This window comes from Taeniopygia guttata, chromosome 1A (assembly GCF_048771995.1).
Source record: "Taeniopygia guttata chromosome 1A, bTaeGut7.mat, whole genome shotgun sequence".
Lineage (NCBI taxonomy): Eukaryota > Metazoa > Chordata > Aves > Passeriformes > Estrildidae > Taeniopygia > Taeniopygia guttata.
In genome coordinates, this window is record NC_133025.1 from 66,676,015 (window position 1) to 66,694,832 (window position 18,818).

General features: G+C 38.3%; 1 protein-coding gene across 3 annotated transcripts in view; it reads right to left on the minus strand.

The window, feature by feature from the left end:
* PIK3C2G (phosphatidylinositol-4-phosphate 3-kinase catalytic subunit type 2 gamma) overlaps window positions 1-18,818 on the minus strand; it is a 213,307-nt gene that overhangs the window by 108,210 nt on the left and 86,279 nt on the right. For all 3 annotated transcript variants that reach the window (XM_072923803.1, XM_072923804.1, XM_072923805.1), the window contains 3 exons: window positions 14,464-14,652; window positions 2,346-2,439; window positions 1,222-1,316 (listed from right to left, as the gene is read on the minus strand). In XM_072923803.1, coding sequence (XP_072779904.1) covers window positions 1,222-1,316; window positions 2,346-2,439; window positions 14,464-14,652 — 378 coding nt within the window. The remainder of the gene's footprint in view (window positions 1-1,221; window positions 1,317-2,345; window positions 2,440-14,463; window positions 14,653-18,818) is intronic.

Below are 18,818 nucleotides of genomic sequence, written 5' to 3' on the forward strand. Positions count from 1 at the left end.
ATAATATTAGACAGTTTGGGCAAAATTTGGGGAAAAATAGGGATTTGCACTGGGAAGTAAAGAGGAAGAAGACTGAAGAGAGTAATTTTTCTCTGAAAAGAGACGACTTAAAGAAAACACAGGCAAATTAATGATGTTCCCCTGTCCACGGAACCCTAGATATAATTTCTAATTTCACAGGAAAAATACCAGCTCTGAGAGCATGTTTAAAACTCCAGAGTAGATATTTTATATACAGTATGACTAAGTTTAATATTAGTAGAAATTTTCTCAGGCGTATTTCAGGCACTGTCGAAAAATGGCTCGCTAAATGTGGTTCCTCTTTATTTGAAAGATATGCTCATTAAGCACATTATCCTACCTGTTTCAGTAAAACAAACACATTAATAATTCTGTTTTATCCCCACTTTAACACTTCCAGAGACCATGCAGGTTTGAAAGTATTATTTATCTCTTCCCAACCCCGCACTTCATCAGCCAAATGACTACATTTCAAATTGTTTTCTTTCCTTTGCAGGGAGGAAAGCTTTGGTTTAAGGGATGTGAAAATGAAATCTCAGTTCATCCATCATTACTAAAGATGGGGGGAGGGAAAAAAAAACCACCACACCAGAATTTGATTTTCAGATCACAGGGCAGATGTTGAGACATCAAAAAGCCACACTCTTTCTCAGAGAGCCTTGAGGTAACAGACAGCAAAGAGAGTAATTCAATAATACAATAAGAGGACCCCTTATGTTGGAGGTAGGTGGTGAGTGGCAATTTCTGAAAGCCCTGGTACACCTTCACAATCATGAAAAGGAACTGTTGGAAACTCTACCATCACAAACCTGATATAAAAAATGGGTAAGACATATTTTGACACACATGACAATTCTGACAACTTCAGGAGAGGTCAGGGAAATCACAAAAGCAGCTAGCCTCCTTTGAAAGTGAACCAATGATTGTAAATTTTGGAGAAGGCTACTTTTGGCTCAAACAAAAAAAAAAAAAAAAAAAAAGCTGAAAAACCAAATGGCAGAACTTCCCCCTCTTCCTCCTGCCCAGGGCCAGGATGAAGGCAGAGATAAGCAGGTCTTTTATACAAGTCACCCATACCCAGTGCTGAAAGGGAAGAAGCAAAACTTAGCTTTTCTGTTGATTTTAAACCAAAAGAGGGTTTATCACCAATGGATAAGTTCCAATATGACAGAAAATTACTGTAATGGCAAATGGTCTTACCAGTAAAGCTGATGGGCTACTTGGATGCTCTGAAGAGAACGATTCAGCAGGAGTTTCACCAGAGGGCTTTCAAGAGTCCACTCAAACTTGAGCACCTTAATAGAAAAAATTATAATAAAAATCAATTTTGTGCTGGCTTTGGTGTCTTTCCTTTACAACAGAAAACACCCAGTGCTTAGTTAGATCAAAGCAATCAGACAATGGAGAGTTTGCTACCACCACCTGTAAGACAGACAGACACCACCCTGATTTTGTGTTAACATGAATATAAATATGCAGCTTGTCTCCCCGCACTTAAAACTATCACTGCTATATTTATTTTTTTTTTTGGTCTGATTATCTGTTTTGGAAAATAAACTTATTTTAGAACAGAAGCTGAGGAAGGTGAAAGGTCACTGCAGTTTGTGCATGCTGGAAAGCTGTGAAGGTTCTGCTGCCTCACAGTAGTGGATTACATGAATATATTTATAAGTGCATAGAGAGATATCTATCTAGATAAGCAGATATCACAAACACAGAAAGAACCCCTGAGAAACTCTGCAGTGTGGATAGTGGGTCATCCATATGCGCAGTGGTACCAAGTGAGGGGATAAAGCTTCCAAAAGTTCCTGCTCAGCCCCAACACAGGACCTGTTCAATCACCAGGTGCTTTGAAAGCAGTGATGCCATAACTTGCAAAACATTAATTTCTAGTGAAATGCTGTGTACATCTCTAAAGAGGCAATTGCAAACCCAAATGTCCACTTAAGTCCTTGTTGACAGTGTTTTTCTTAGTATATATGGTTTTAAAAACCCAGTGATTAAAAACTTCATAGACTGCAATGAAGCCCTGTCACCTGAGCAGAATTTCTCTTGTTCAGATGCACTTTTTACTTTTCTTTGTTACTTAAAAATACCTTCATATGCTATCTATAAGAGCCCAATCAGAATGCTAAAACAATTCCATCATCCTAAGCTGGAACCAGTCTCTCCCTCAGGCCTGTTTTTAATCCACTCACGGCATCAGTTGACAAGACTTATTTGCTCCCCTTACAATGTCTTAACTAACCTGAAAGCATCAAAAATATTTAATGAAGTTATTGATCTGGACTGAAGGCTTCCTTAACTATCAATTTCCTCCTTACCTGAACCAGCTGTGGGAGGTATTCTAGCAATTCATCATTTGACACATTTTCCATTTGTTGGACTGCTGCCCTGCGAATATCTTGATCTGGAAAACTAGAGAAAAAAAACAAATAGGCATCATTAAGAGCTACCAGACCACTGCAACTCTCCTGAGCTCTCACTGATATAAAATATTAGGAAATCTGATTTTCTCTCAAAATGGAACAGGAAAAGAAAATTAATTTGCTTTATTGTGACAAGAAACATACCACAGATGACTTAATTGGATTAACTGTTACAGTGTCACACAGGGGAAAAACGCCCCCAAAAACCTGATCTTCAAATACCTCTTTAAATTTGAAATAGCACGTACCGTAATTCTCCAAAATATGAAACAAATTACAGATTTCTTGCTGCTCTTTCTTACCTGAAATAGGAAATTTCTAAGCCATGTGAACTTTTAACAGTCACTTGAAAACTTCATTTGTTCTGAGAAACAATACAAAAGCTTTAAATTTCCCATACAAAAAGGAATTATATCAGATAATTTATTCTCAAATCAGCTCTTCTGTTTTCTGCCATAACACAATCAAAAATATTTTTTAAATAAAAGCAATTTTGAAATTAAAAACATGGGCTGGGTATTTTTAGGATTTTATTATGTGAAATTTGGTAAAAGAATTAACACCTTCCCAAGAAAGGCTCCAAGTCAGTGAAACAGACATTTCTGATGAGAAAATGTTTGAGAACTCGGCATAAGCCACATTCTTAACTAATTCTGGCTTAAACCAGGGTGGCTGTAGCCTGGTATAGATTTTGTGATGGAGCTCTCTTCATAAAAATGATGAAAGAGGAAAACACGGTGTGGCAGCAGTGATAATGCAGAAAAAGAAGGCTGGATAATATAGATGGTAAAAACATTTTCCTTTGAAAGAGATTGAAATTTTGATGCAACCTGATTTGTTAAAACTGACTCTTAACAGAACATTTTCTCTCTTCTAAGAGAAAAGGGTAGAAAGCATACAGTGTCTCTTTTAATATTTGATAGCCAAAATATAATCTTTTAAGGACTTCTTTTCGATACATAAAAATAATTTCTACCTTTCCATGTTTTGCAGTTGTGACAGTAATCATTAAAGTTTGGGCTCAGTGATCTCAGAGGTCTTTTCCAACCTCAATGATTCTATGATTTTGTACACAGGGAATTCCACATACACAAAAGTTGCCTAGACTGGTTAAAATTTGGCTGATTTGCTGTGGTTCTGCTTTAACAAGGAAAGGAACAGATGTGCTCTTCTGTGTATGTCTGCTAGGTATGATGTGCAGATGTGGCGTCACCCTTACTTGTGTATCAGTACCTTCACGTTGGCCATTGCCATCCCATGAATATTTTCTGCCTTCGCCTGAAGCAAACTGGAAATGTTCCTGGAGACCTTTCAGTTACCAGGGGTGCAAGAAGGGTCATCTCTGCCTAAGGGGCAGAAATGTCTTTAAACAGCACCACAATCAAGTGAACATTGCTCACAAGAGCTGGTGGGCTTTGATCCAGTTCCCTGAGGGTGAGCACCTGCTGTGGGAATCCAGGGCTTCCCTCTGGCTGCCCTGGAAGTCTGGGACCCTGGCAGGGGGTCAGGAACCCCCCTGTACAGAGCCCCCAGAGACACTGTCTGTGATCTCTGTCCATGGAAAAGAGTTTTCAATCTTACAGGATGAATTAAAAGCTCTGAGTGTTTGATATAAGTAATAATTAAGTGTGGCATGGGTGTAAAAGTAAAATTTTAGGATTCCAGAATAGGGGTTTAAAAGGGACAAGATGGAATAAATTGGGTGTGTCTTGTCCTTTTTCTCCTTCTTCATGCCCTCCATGTTTCCCTGTAGTGTTGGCATTTTTCTGTTGGTTTAGGCTGGGGACACACTGTTCAACGTAGGTGACAGATATTGGCACATTATTGTAAATATAGCACAGGTAGTTTCTGGTATATAATGTTTGTAACATCCCACTGAGGGCAGAGCCCCACACGCTGCCCTGCAGGACAGAGCTGCGGCAGGGCAGCAGAACATGTTAGAGATAAACAGAATAAACAACCTTGAAAACAGCACAGACGAATTATGGCTTCTTCTTTGGCAACGGGGCAGAAAGACAGAGACTTTCTACAATCTCGGAATCACCAATAGCACAGATTCCGACAATCTGCCCCACAAAAAGCAGTGAATCCCTGCCCTCTGAACTGATATGGCCATTAGGCTCTTGGGAAAGATCTCTGATTTGGCAGTCTAGGCACACACACAAAAAAAAAAAAAAAAAAAAAAAAAAAAAAAAAAAAAGATGACTAAAGGACAAGGGTTGTCCTGTCGACTCACCCTGGGGAAATTCCTTTGACATCAGACCCTTCATGCACAGCAGGAGATGTCACAGGCCAACAGTGTCACTGCTTCAAGAGCTCAGCACAAAACCAGACTGCTCTCTTCCCACTTTCCCACCCAACACCTTTTGCCAATAATATAGAAATAAAACCCTGAAGTGAAACAGAGGAGGCAGTACCAAATTTGCAGCAATGACTCTTTGATTCTACCAAGATAAAAGCAGAAGAAATTGTAAAGCTAGGTGCTCAGCAGTATAATGGCACCTGCTGCTTGAATCTTGAGCTTCTAAGTTCAATAAAACAAGCTGAAGCAGAACAGTATGTACACTTTTAACAGAAAATTAACTAAAGGCCATCTAATAAAAAATGGGGGTATTTTGATTAAAAAAAAAAAAAACCAGGTGCAAAGTTGGACTTGAAAAAAATTGTTTTCAAGGCTGCAACCTGTAACACTTTCCAACATCCTTCAGCAATGTGACTTGGGTCTGGTTTTACTATTTTGTCTGTTATGGCACATATTTAATGATGTTTCTAACATGGTTTATAATTCTTTGTATAATGCTGAGGGAGACTCAGTGGGGAGGGGAGGATCTTTGCAAGGCTTATTTTGTTTACTTATTTGTTTTAGGCAACGTATTAGGAATGAGAAGTTGTTACTTTAATATTCACATAGCTATTTAGAACAAAACATATTTGAAGGAGGACTATATATTAAAAAAAAAAAACCAAAAAACCCACACATAATCCCTTCCATATCATCCTGTTTTCTAATTATGCAATTGCTCCAAAGGATTGTGTGCCAAGCATGTGCAGATAATGAGGAAATGAGTCTTTCCCTTCCCCTTCTTGCCTAGTTCAACAGGCTACTGAACAGTGAAATATACTCTACACAGGCACAAGTCTAGGCAGAAAAATGTTATTACTTAGTTACAGCTCGTCCCTACCAGCAGCCAAGATGTGAACACATGCAATGCTATGAGGAGAGAAACTCCTATTTTTTTTTTTTCCAGGTAGACAAAGAGTGAGAAAGTTATTTTAATCCCAAACTTTCCAGAAAATTCAGCAGCTACCATTTGATTTATTTAGAATTGATTTGGTCTAAGTCAAAACCAGAGCTATGTCTAAGTCACCAGAAGCAGTGCCAGGAGATGTGATTAGGGAATGACAGGCACTGTGAAATACCTGCAGGGTGGTCTGCTTCAGGATCATGGCTTTTGTCATTCTTCTTGAATGAGATTTTGGTAATTTATTGGTTTTGATTCTGTTTCCTTCAGCTTGTAAATCTTGAGGTCAGCTTGAGGTTTAGTTCAGTCTTTTGAACAGACTGGACAAGTAGCCTGTTTCTTTAACTACCTGACAATTTCTTAACCCTAATGCAATATCCATTGCTTTTTTTTTTTTTTTTTTTTTTTTTTTGAATTTCAGTGTTGTTCAGGGCCACAGGTACAAGTACAAATTGAATTTGTATTGAAGTATTGTACACAGGCACAATATTTAATTCTATTTGTTTTCCCCCTTACATTTATACTTGAGCAAACATTTAACAGCCTCAAAATTGGAGTTACAACAAACTCTAATGAACTCCACTAGTATTACATGGTGCTATGCTATTCACACTTGCATACACCAGTTTATTTGCTAGAAGCAATCAAAGAGGATGGTTTAGAAGCAGATCTGAGTAATAAAAATCCCTTCACATGCCTGGAAACTGTGCCATCTTGGAGTCTGGCACTTCATTGGGGCTGGAAGGGTTTTTTGTTTTTACTTTTTTTTTTTTTTTGAGCGAATAATCTTGCAAATGTTTGAGTTGCATCAAATCTGATTTTAGTAAATCCATAAATTAGTCTTGATTAGAGGACAAAATTAATTGATTTTTTTGACTCTAACTTAATGCAAGAGAAATCACTTTGGGCCTAAGAAAGAAAGCTTTATAGTTTGGATTTTAGAGGAGAGCTGATTTTCAGGGCTTGCTGCAATGAATATGCAATTATTTATTTACACATGCTGAAAACTCTGAAAGCAGAGAAATGAGACAACTCTATCACAACAAATTAAATATTCCAGTCTTTAAGGGGACATTTCTCAGAAACAGGAGATCATCTGTAGCACACTCTGTCTACATCAGATCCTTCCAATTTTTGGAAGGATTTGAAGTGACAGAATTCCTGATATATGGCCTCTGACTATGGTTTCAGAGAGGCAGGACCTTCAAGGACTCCTCTTCCTATCTGTTTTATGGTTGTCACCAAAATATGTGAGAACTTCGCTAAAAAAATAGCTTAAAGCCAAATATTTTAACAATGCTTGTAAGATTCTTTTATTGCATAGTCTCAAAATGGTAAATGTCATCCAGGTTTAGGTTTCCACTCACTTATAGTTGTTTGTTTTGTTTTTTTTCTCCTCAACAAACAACTTATTAGCCAATAAATTCTTCATTGACTAGAACCACTGTATTGTGGTTCTGGTCTCTGTGACTAGAACCCAAGTGTTCCCCATTTATTTGCCTGGCTGCATTGTAATATCTTGCATCTTTCTTCTTTTGGCCAATTTAACTGTTCTCTCTTAAGGCAATGAGTACTCCACAACAGGTGGAACATATTTGTTCCAGGTTTACACACATCAGAAACATCACGGGCTCTACCAAAAAATAAACAATATGTAAATTATAACAGTTGAGTTTAATCCTCAGCTACAGGTCACACTATGCAGGACTTCAAATGTCCCCTTCACAGCCTGTCTCACAATTTGGATTCTCCATAAGTTATGAAACTCTCTTCCTCTCCTTAAACACTCACCTACTTAAACTCAACACCCTTTATGCAATTTTGCTCTTCCCTCTCTGCATGATGCCAGTGATTGACAGCCACCTGTTTTTTAACTTTTAAGAAGATTATTAGATCTCCCTTGAGACTTCAAGATGCTTTTGTGAAAGCTGAATTCTGATCTGGATGAGCATAGATTACAATTTGGTTTCAAAATAAGGAAAACTTTCAGTCTTTGATTTTTTTTCTCATACAGAGATCCAGTCAGGGGCTATTTGTCTAGCTGTAGCTTTCAGCTAAATCAGATTCAAACAGAAAACAAAGTACTGCTGAGGAATCCTGTGGATCTGTGACATCCTCTTGAGATTTTAGCATCTGCCAGTGGTGAGCTGACTGTAAATGAGAAATAGATATGCATTTCATTTTTAACAGTTTTACTATTCTAATTTTGTTGTGCTGCCTCAAACAGCCCTGTGCTGGAATACATTTGTCAGGTGAGTAAAACTGCTCAGTTTTCTCCATTTTCTGGCACATAAAGCTATCTGAAGACAACAATGTAGCCTTTCTCACAGGCCTTCTTTTAAGGCAGAGGCTTATATCATGCCACTTATTTCTGCATTTCCCTTCCCATTTTAAGTTCTGTTGCATTTTCAAAAAAGAAAAACCTTAATCCATGAAATGCATGTTATTAAATCTGGCAGAAACAAGGAAAGTTGACCCAGCAAACCTCTTGGAATGAGGATACCAACAGAAAACAAAAAAACCTTTGAGTAGTAAAGGATATCATGTCATTGATGGATGCAACTGGGCCAGGAGAGAAAGTGTGGAAAAAATGTTTAAAATAATAGACAGGGAAGTTTTGTGAGGCAGTTGAAGTTTTTTAAAAACAATTAGACAGGAAGAGGAAAGAAACTACTAGAATAATGGTTAAGGTGTGTAGTTTTAGCTTACAGATAAGGACTTTCTGTTTGTGATTTTTTCATTTATTTGAGGACTTTTAAAGAAAACACTGTGTGAGTATATGAAGGTTAGAAATTGGTAATGACTAAAGGAAAGTACATAAGGATAACAAATACCATCAATAAAAAGGACACTGCATTTTCTTTTTTTTTTTTTCTAAAGAGAAAATTCACTCTTCATTGTGAGAGGTCACATGAACCATTCCCAACCCCACTCATTGCAAAGGTCATGGTCATATTCACTCCTTTTATTTTGGCTGATTGATTGGCAGATAGATCTGTTGAATTTACTCACAGAAAATATATTTGAGTGATGCTCACAGAGATTTTCTACAAGACATTCTGACTGAAACAACTAAGAATAAGTTGAAGATGTCATGGAGACCATATGGTGAACCACATCCTAGGACAAGAGTAGGAAGAAATTTAGAAAAAGAAGTTTCCATTTGAAACCTGTATGATCTAGAATGTTCTTCCCACCCCAGAAACAAACTTCTCTGTTACATTAAAACTGAAGATTAAACCATGGAAAACATGATGATGTAGATTAAGCTTCCTGACTAGAGTGCACATTTATGCACAGAAAGCATGCAATATTCTACATACTTGTCTATTTGTCCTACTACAGCATTCTGCTGCAGTACCTTCATATTTATTGCCAAGAAAGCTAAAAATGGTTAAAAGCAGTTAAAAAAAAATAAAGAATTCATCACATGCCAATACTTAAAAAGACTTGTCTGTTCCTAGCAATGCATACATCACCATCTAAGTTATCACTAAATTTCATGTATATTAAGCATAAGCAGTTTTAAACCTTTATCAGTAACGTGTTCTGTACATCAAAGTACCAAATTAATTGTGGAGTGTTGCTTTGTTCTTATCTTATTTCTTTGCCTAAGCCTGTGTTTGCTCTCCATGTTGCTGCATAACTACAACCAAGTAACAAGATGCAAACAGGCAAGGTATGCTCTACTGCTATCTGGTTTATAAATACTCTGCTGTATTTATAAATACTCCATTGTGAGCTCCAAGGGAACATTTAAAATTCTCCTTTTATTGAAACAATTACAATCTGATTCAAAAATTCTAAATCTGTTTGGCTTTCAAAGGCTGAAGAACAAAATTTTTCTTCAAGGTATCACATTTTATTTTAATTATTGGTTAGATATCTGAACCTCTGAATGCAATAGCCACTGTGCTACGTAAAGCGAGAATCAAGAATAATACTGGGACAGTCACAGGCTGAGGGACTATAACCAAAACTGTGTCTGACACTGATTTCGCACACGGTTTTAAAGGAATTTCTTTTCCTGTGCAGTTGCCCTGACAGAATTAGAACTCAGCAGGAAGTTTGTAGGAAACTTTTAAACCCAACAGGGAGGTTCCATCTTAACAGCCACAAGCTACTTCAAAAAATTCTCTCTACAAAATGGTTGCAGCCATGCACAAGGCTGGGAAAAAAGACTTAGATTCCATGCTGCTTGCTAATTCTAGCTCAATTTTCTCATTCCCAGCCCATGACACTTCACAGGGCTGCAACTGTACTCTAAATGGGCCAGAACAGCAACAACACCAAAAAAAAAAAGCAAAAAAAAAAAAAAAAAAAAAAAGCTGAAGAATATGCTTGGACTTTCCTTTGCAGTAATTTGAATAGCAAGATAACCTGACTAAAAATTCCCAACTGTGGTTGTTCTAAACATACACAAAACATTGGCCTGCTAGCAACACACCATAAATGATGGCACTGCTAACCCTGCCTTGGTTTCTTTCTGTCATCAAGAAAATTCTCCGAGTAAAGGAGTGCACTGGTGTTATTTCCCTGGATACAGCTGTAGAAAGAACTAACTCACTAAAGCTTGGCTTTTTACCAAACTCAATAAGTGAATTCAACAGCAAAATGCACAGGGCACCAAGAAGCTGCTCTGAGTAGGAGGGACCATCTCTATAACTTCTGCCTTAGGGATAATTTTATATTTCAGGCAACAGCTTATAACCATCCTTCCTTGAAATTAGAGGTAAGAGTGTAAAATCTTCATTCTCCACTTCCCCCTCCCATCCTCTCCATCACATCTTTATTGATTAAAGAAACATAAATGGTTTTTAAATTCCTTTTTTTAAAAGCATTGGCTTCTAGGGCTCTAAGAAACAATGCACTTGCTCTGAGTGCTGGATTCAAGGTTGCAACTGAATTTATCTGTGAAATGTATACCGTGATTGTGTTTTCCATTTATGAAAGTTCTTCCTTTCCAGTGCATAAATAAGCATCCTATCATTTGCCTGTCTTGAGGGTTGCCTGCAAAATGGAAGAGCATATGCAAGAGAGACACACTCAAAGAACAAGAAACATCTATTAAGGGGTACATTTAACTGTGAGGTGAACAAAACAACTTAGAAATTTCAGAAAGTTGCAAATTCCTGATAAGGGGGCTTGATCTGCTGAGCTGCGATACCCCTCCCTAAGCTCTGTGATGCTGCCTTCTATGCCAGCAAGCATCTCCAATGGTTTTCATTTTTCTGTCCTCCCCAATGGGTGTTTGAGTTTAATCAGCAGGACAGATACTGCCTTTTTTTTTTTTTTTTTGCTCTGAGAAGAAGGATAATTTAGAGTTCCCAAGCCAAGACTTGCAGAAGTGACAGTGATTTTGAGAACCCCTTCTAAAGTGTGAGCACATGCCTGCAGCACAGATTCAGGTTCTTCTAGAGACACTGCAAACTAAAGTTCCACCAAAGAAAGCATCCAGATTCTGGAGCGACTGGAAACTCTTGGTATTGATAAATTGTGGTGCACAGAAATAATACATCATAGAGCTAAGCTGCAGATCTTGTTTCAGGATTGTAAGCTGAATATTTATGCAGAATCAATTTCATTTTGGAAAAAAATTATGGAAGAAAAATGCAAGAGGGCTCTTGTAACAACAACAAAAAAGAAATCTGTCTGAGGAAGTCTCCGAGCTGCAGAACACTGAAAGCTGGGAGAGCAGCAGTGTCACTATGTTTGGCCCATTTTCACTGTATTCCCTGGGTAGTTGTTTTTGGTCACCACTGGAGAGAGGATGCACTACACTGACTTTTGGGCTGATTTAGTGCATTGCTCCTGTCAGAAATATTTGTAGACAAAGATCAGCACTAATTCATTTTCCTTACCCATGGTTTGATAGTGATGGTAATACAAGTCCTTAAAATAGACATGAATATATGGAGAGGATTTATTTTATATTCTGCTCATGTTTTATATGAACTTGGATCTTTCAGCCGTGTCTTAGCAATCACAAGAAATCAGAGAGCTGTTTCGTGGATGATAGAAGTGAGGAACTGAGTTGATGAGTTGTCAATGCCAAACATAAAACAAGATAGAGTTGAATGAATGTTCAAAACCAGCTCAGTTAAGGAGCCTGTGATCCAAAGTCAGTGAGGGTAAGGGGGAAGTAAGGTTGGGCCCTAGCCAGTGCTACTGTACTTTTTTCAAAATTATAGAAAACTGAGAAATAGAGAACTAAGAGAAGAAACCTCAGAAATCAATTTATATGGAAAGTGCTCCTCTCCTTCAACCCACTCTCTCAATTTGCATGTATCCAAGACATTTTTGAAACGAGGCATCTTTAAGGAAATGTAATCTCTGTTTTTGAAGACTAGCTTCCCAGGTATTCATGCACCAACAAGATGTTGTGAATATGAGGAGGACAGATTTTTTTTCCTAAAATTTTTTCTGTGATGCAGAACTTCTTTCTGCAGTATCACCATGAAGCAAAAACAAAACAAAACAAAAAAAAAAAAACAAACAAAAAAACCCACAAAAAAACCAAACCAAAAAAACCCAACTGTATTGATATAATCTCTTGTTCTTTGGCACAACTGCAGATGCCAACCACTACCCAAGGTGGCACAAGAGGGACAAAGTAATGACATTTTCCCCTCTTTTCCATGCCAGCAGTTTTGGTGTAGCCAGAATGAACACTGGGTACACTGCACCTGATGCACATTGAGAAGCTGGGGAACAGACTAAGTAATATCAAATACTCTCTGAAGCACCTGAAAAGGCTGATATTCTGCATCACACCCTCGTGCAGAGCTGCATCTTCAAAGAACAATCAAGATCTTGATTTGTAGAAATGCCACCCAGACACAAACAAAATGGGGCAAAAGCTCTGATCAAAAAGCTTGGCATGCTCTGAGAAACCCTATCAAATTCTATTTCTACTCTGAAGTTTACAAGACAACACAGCGCTCATATACACCTTTCTACATGGATCTTTTATAAATTAGAATTGGATCCTAATACTTTAATAATGAAAAATAATATTATGCTCCAGGACCTGATCTGTCAGGATCTTTGCTTCCACCATTCCCACTACACAAAAAAAGACATGTATGCAAACATGTGAAACTGCTAATAGTTCAGATAGAAACTGGGATACAAGTATTAGGAAATTGAATCCAGAGAAAATAATACATTTTAGATTGTCAAAGGTCTATTTTTAATAATCTGGCAGTAAGTGTACCAAGTCACAGTGTATTTCCCAAGTAAAGCTTTAGAGAAGGTTTATTTTTTTTTCCAAAGGTAGAGCATGAAACAGAGATTTCAAAACTGATGCAGCTTGTGCTTACCCAAGACAAGCAATGGCTTGATAAAACAAATTTACTCAAGCATTTCATCTGCATGTATAATGTTTTTACAGGTCACTTAATGCAGAATACCTCCCAAGTTTTTGGAGGGAATGTAGCTGCTGACACAGATCCTGTCCCCTGACATCTCTGGTACATCCTGGGTAGGGCTATCTCCAGCATCAAGCAAGAGTCCTGACAAACAATCAGCTCCCAGGGCGAGAGGTGGGGGTGGAACACAAGGCACCACAACAGAATTTATTCAACTGACTTCAAAGTTCCATCCAATCTGCTTCAGAAAGATAGGTCACACGTGGGGCTGTGGGTATTTACATAGATTATTGTATAATCCAGAGATATATTTCAATCCTCCTTATCTCCCATTATTCACCTCGTGCCTGTTCAGTAGTTTGAAGTTATGGAGTGCTGTGCAAGTGCTAAGTACTTGACTGATTACCTGTTACCAGAAACTGCCTGTATCTGTTCTAGAGAATGAAATACTCTTTTTATTATCCTGAGAAATAGAAAACCTTCTCAGCCAAGGAGACATGGCTGGCACACTCAAGGTCATGGCAAGAGCTGCAACTCCACTTTCACTTGGGTCCAGAGAGAAAAGAAAGCACAGCCAGTGCATCAAACCTGGACAGTGTGCTGAGCAAACAGCAGCACTGAACAAACCAGCACCTGATCCTTCTGCTTAGCATTACTTTCCTGTGGGAATTGAAAGAACAGAAACTTCCACAGACACTAGAGCGTTTGATCTGCAGCCTTAGAAGAAGCTTGGATTGATGTAAAAATACAATACACCGATATCAAGCAGAAAAATCATAAACTTATGTTTCTATAGTAAGTAAGAATATGCCTTAAGTGAGAAACTGCATTGATAAACGGTGAAGGGTTTATAATGTAGAGATGTAATTGTGTAGAATAAGTTATGAGTTTAGAAGTTATAACAGAAGCATGTGTGTGTGAGACAGAAGCTTATTGGACAAAAATATCCACAGTGCAGCAAAATTAAGTAAAGGTGATAGGTTAGAAAAGCAAAATACACCTCGTGGCAACTGTCTACTGGACTAGAAAGTTCTGTATTGCCTTGTAACAAAGAATTTGCAGCTACTTTGAGCTATAACCAACTGCTGGCTCCTCCAAAATCTCACAGCCCCTGAGACTGATGTTTATCCGAGCAATGAATCGTTCTTAGCCCAAAGATGGTCCCATCCCTTCATTAATAGCAGTGACAATGATACTCTTCTCAGCCAAGCAGACATGGTTGGCACACTCAAGGTCATGGCAAGAGCTGCACCTCTGTTTTCACTTTGGCCCAGAGAGAAAGGGAAACTCAGCCAGTGCATCAAACCTGGACAGTGTGCTGAGCAAACAGCAGCACTGAATGAACCAGCACCTGATCCTTCTGCTTAGCATTACTTTCCTACCTGGGTAATTTTCCCTTACCTGAAAGTCAGCAGCCCAAGTGCCTCCAGAGGGTCAGAAAACCTCCATCCCCTCAGCAGGGCATACATTTCTGACACCGTGGTTCTGTCCCAGCTGGGTGCACTGCCCAGCACCAGAGGAAGGGAGCAGTTCTGGTTATTGCAGGAGTAGCGATAAAACCACAGGATTCTTCTCTGTTGCTCTGAGAGTCTGGAAATGAAGATGAAAATTTCAGTTTGAAATTAAAACCACCTGAAGCTTTGTGTAGCAACAAACTTTATTGTACCGAGGGGCCAAGTCACACAGTACGCTGCTTTTCAGCTAAGTTCATGTTTTCCTTTGGGTAGGATATCATTTTCTGCAGACCAGATTTTATAAGAAAAGTGATACTTATATTCTGGATCTGTCAGCCTTAGGTCATATAAAAATGAAGTGTCAAAAGACACACACACACATATATATATGATTATTTCACATTCCAAGCACTCTCAATTTTCTTCTCTGTTGTCTCTATTGTTTGTGTTGCTTGTTTGTTTTTACTGGTAGGGTTTTTTTTTTGACAAAGAGGGTGCAGTTGTCACTGGGTAAATTATTGTTACATCTATCTGCTACAAATATCTCTAACTTTCATAACTAGCCACATAACACTGCAAGTCCTATCTTTCATTCCTGCCCTTGCTTTGACTCTTTAATGTAGGTGTGTCTATTTTTAGCATATTTGTTTTTAAAATAATGTTTAGGTACATCTATGCACATACAGAAAAACATGAGCACAGGTACACACATGCAGAGTGTGATTATCTCTGCTGCTGATGGGAGTTTGGAAAAGGAAAGAAAAGCTCCCAACAACTTCTATATTTGTTTGAAAAGTCTAGCTTGCCATGCTTTACTGTACTCACAAAAAAAAAAAAAAAAAAAAAAAAGGAAAAATAAAAAGGATGCAATACACCAGACTCCTCACAGAGATGTTACATATCTAAATGTCATATTGATGAAATGGTCAGTCATCACACCATATTTCACCACAGCACAACAATTTCTGCCTTATATCATCTGATTTGTCAACAATTCAGATGTCTTTGCCTCATGAATATTAAATCTCAGGTTCTGACACATCAGAAAACAGGAAAATAAATTTCCCTGAGGAGACAAGCTCAGACAATGGCCTTAATTTGATATCAGAGCCTTCAAAATCAAACCCTTTTTGAGAGTTTGAGAGAAATAGAGAAAGAGCAAACTGATCCCCAGTTCATACAAATAATTACTCAAATCAAGAAGAATATTCGTTTTCTTGGTCATATTTGACCAGGTTGGTGATGCAGCTAATTAATAGCATAAAACAATTATGACTTTAAAAAAACCTAAATATTTCAGAATATGATGTGAGGAATCTAGTGGAAGGCAGTAAGTAAATAGTTTGCTTCCAGACAAAGATTTAACAAACATTTAATTATCCAGATGTGTAAACAGGGCTCAAAATCCAAGTGTTTACATTCTTTCCAAGGTTGTCTTCCTTCTATTTGCAATGTTTTGGGACATTCTTAGCCAAAAAAAAAAAAAAAAAAAAAAAAAAAAAAAAAAAAAATCCTAGCCCCACTCTAGCTGTCAAGATTGTGTCATTCACAGCTCATAGAAATGAGTTCCTTTGGCTCTGTAGGCACTAGAGAACTTTCTTCCCTTGCAATTTTGAATTGCCAAGTGTTTAGGAACAGAGAGCAGCAGCACAAAGATGGCCATGTTTTTTTTTTGTTCCCTGAGTGAATGTTAATTTCTTCCCTTTAGGAGAAGAAGCTCATAAATGTATGCAGAAGATGAATTTAACTGTGAGACCAATCCTGGCTTTCAGTGATCAGTTCAGGAAAAGTGTCACTGTGGTCATGACTTCAAGAAACAACCCCAGAGCTCATAGCATGCCTTCTGTGTCAATAAATAGATGTTTTTGTGATCATGTGAAAAAGTCACACACAGGAAAAGAGATAAAAGCAGGCCTAAAACTTCATTGCCTGTCTGGTTATCTTGTGCATTTGGATGACATTCTGCAGGACAGTTCAGCTAAAGGAACTCTTTCCAATGATAACTTTAAGCAGAGATTTCAGCTTTCAAGCAGCATCCTCCAAACTAGACAATCTGTTGTTCAGATTAAAGCAGCTAAAGCTTCTACTGAGCTTGCAAAGGGTGATAAGAAATCAATCCTTGTATCATGTTTGCTAAACAACAGATTTCTCCCTCTGACTTTACTCAGAGGCAATGCCATTTTCTCTCTCCATGCTTTAAAATCAGAGATGAAATGAAAGGGTGGGTGGGGCAGGAGTGTCTTAAGTTTTGATTTTAAGTTTCTTATTGTAACAAAGCTTATATAAACATTTAATAAGACATTTAAGATGGAAAAAATATTTTGCATACATATAGCATCTGAAGATTGTTAAGCAAATAAGGGCATTTCTTTGTCTCAATAGGGTTAAGATGCTATTTTTTTGATAAAAGTTTGTAGATTTTAGGTGGTGGTTTATCTAAATTTCCCTCCATATGAGATAGATATTAAAACATATAGCCTTCTGCTTAACACAAATAAAACTAAAATACCTTATAACCTAAATAATTCAGCAGTTTTCTGTTCAGGATTTGATTAACCCCTTTAGCTAAATGAAAAAAACCGTTTCTCAGAAGGCTTGGTTAGCTGTTACTTTTTGGGTGGAAGGGGGGAAGAGCAAAAAATGAATTTAAATGCTTCTTATCTGCTTTTGTTGTTCATGTTCAGTACTAAAGGAGAACAAGACAAAAGGGAAAAAGAGGAGAGAGCAGCAAAGACAGAAAATTAAAATGTCTGTCCCCCAGCACTGATTTTCACTTTAAAGTTTCTGTTCCATGGACAGACTAGAAAAGGTCTCTTCCACTATTCACCCAGCTGGAGGTAGATCTAATCACACCTCATTACAACAGGATTCCTGTGACCACTGGTAGGCAAAATAGATCCTTTCCAGGCAAGTGGCAAAAAGGAAAAGGGAAGCTGGAAGAGAGGGAAAAGCAAGGTAGAAGGAAAATTATGAATGAAGGAAATAAAGATGGCACAAACCACACTGGCATGATTCTGGCTTCAAAGCAGTCTCCCATCCCTTCACGGGGACACACTGCAAGCAGGCTGCACCGGGTTCAAAGAGTGGCCTTAATCTCAGATGCAGAGTTTTCTGGGGCTTGTATTTCAAACACATTAATCCTAAAAGGAATCAGAAGCTCACATCTGAAATGTTTGCAGAAGTCAGCCAAAGCAGCTGGCAGTAACCAGTGCGCTCTGCTCTTGGCTCTCTCTGGTCTGGCTTGGTGATGATGCCAAAGATCCGAGTCAGGGGCTGTGAGGAGCACAAGAACCACGTGGGTACCTTCCCTTCCTTCAGTCCCACTCAGCAACTCCTTCCTTAATCAACATCCAAGAGATGTTGGCCACAGGGACCAGTGGTCTGAGCCACCTACCAGAAAGACAAGAGTCTGAGCTGCTGGGAAGACCCCATGTCAGGAGCAGACACACATCCGTGTACCAGGAAGGGGCCCAAGCACCAGCAACCAGCTCGGTGTAGCTGTGGACCTTGAGGGTTTTAATGTGTTTTATGTGGTTTCTTTCATGCTGAGGGTGTCAGCAGCTGGGGAGAGCAGGGAGATCTGGGTCCAGCTACTGGATAGACTAAGCACAGCTACTGGGGCAATCAATTTTTCGATACTATATGTAAAAAGATATAGTATTTGCATCTATTCCAGCAGCAGACTTGGATCCTGACCCTGCAGAGGGGAGGAACAGAATCAGGCTGTCTGTGCTGTCAGTTTTGTGGCAGTGTTAGACTTATAACACTGCAGGATTCAACAAGCATGCAGCTGTCTGGTTTTAACCACTGTTTCTTCCTTTTCTACCACTGGTTTAAGAATTTTCTGTCCGTTCAACTTAATCCCTCTGCTTGCAGTGCAATGAACAGAAGGACCTGACAGACTGAGAAAGATTTCTTGTGTCTTCTGACAGAGACACCCAGTTATCTGGAGCATCATCATGGAATGATACTGCCACTAAAAAGCTGCCTAGATTCCTCTCTTTTTCTTGACATATGGAAAAAAAAGAAAAGAAGAAATAATCTTCAGATATCATGGCAATAATGTGTTAGGATACAAACACGCTATAATTTTTTAAAGAGAAATTATCTCATGAATGAGAAAGGCTAAAAGAATTCCTCTGATACAGATACAACAAAATTTACAGGCTGGATTAACAAAATACCAAAAAATGGAATTGCTTCCTTCAAACCCCAGATATGTTACCCTTCCCCTTGATGATTCATTTACTAGACCAGCTTTGCCTGCAAGATAGGAGAACAGAAAACAACAAACTATGGGAA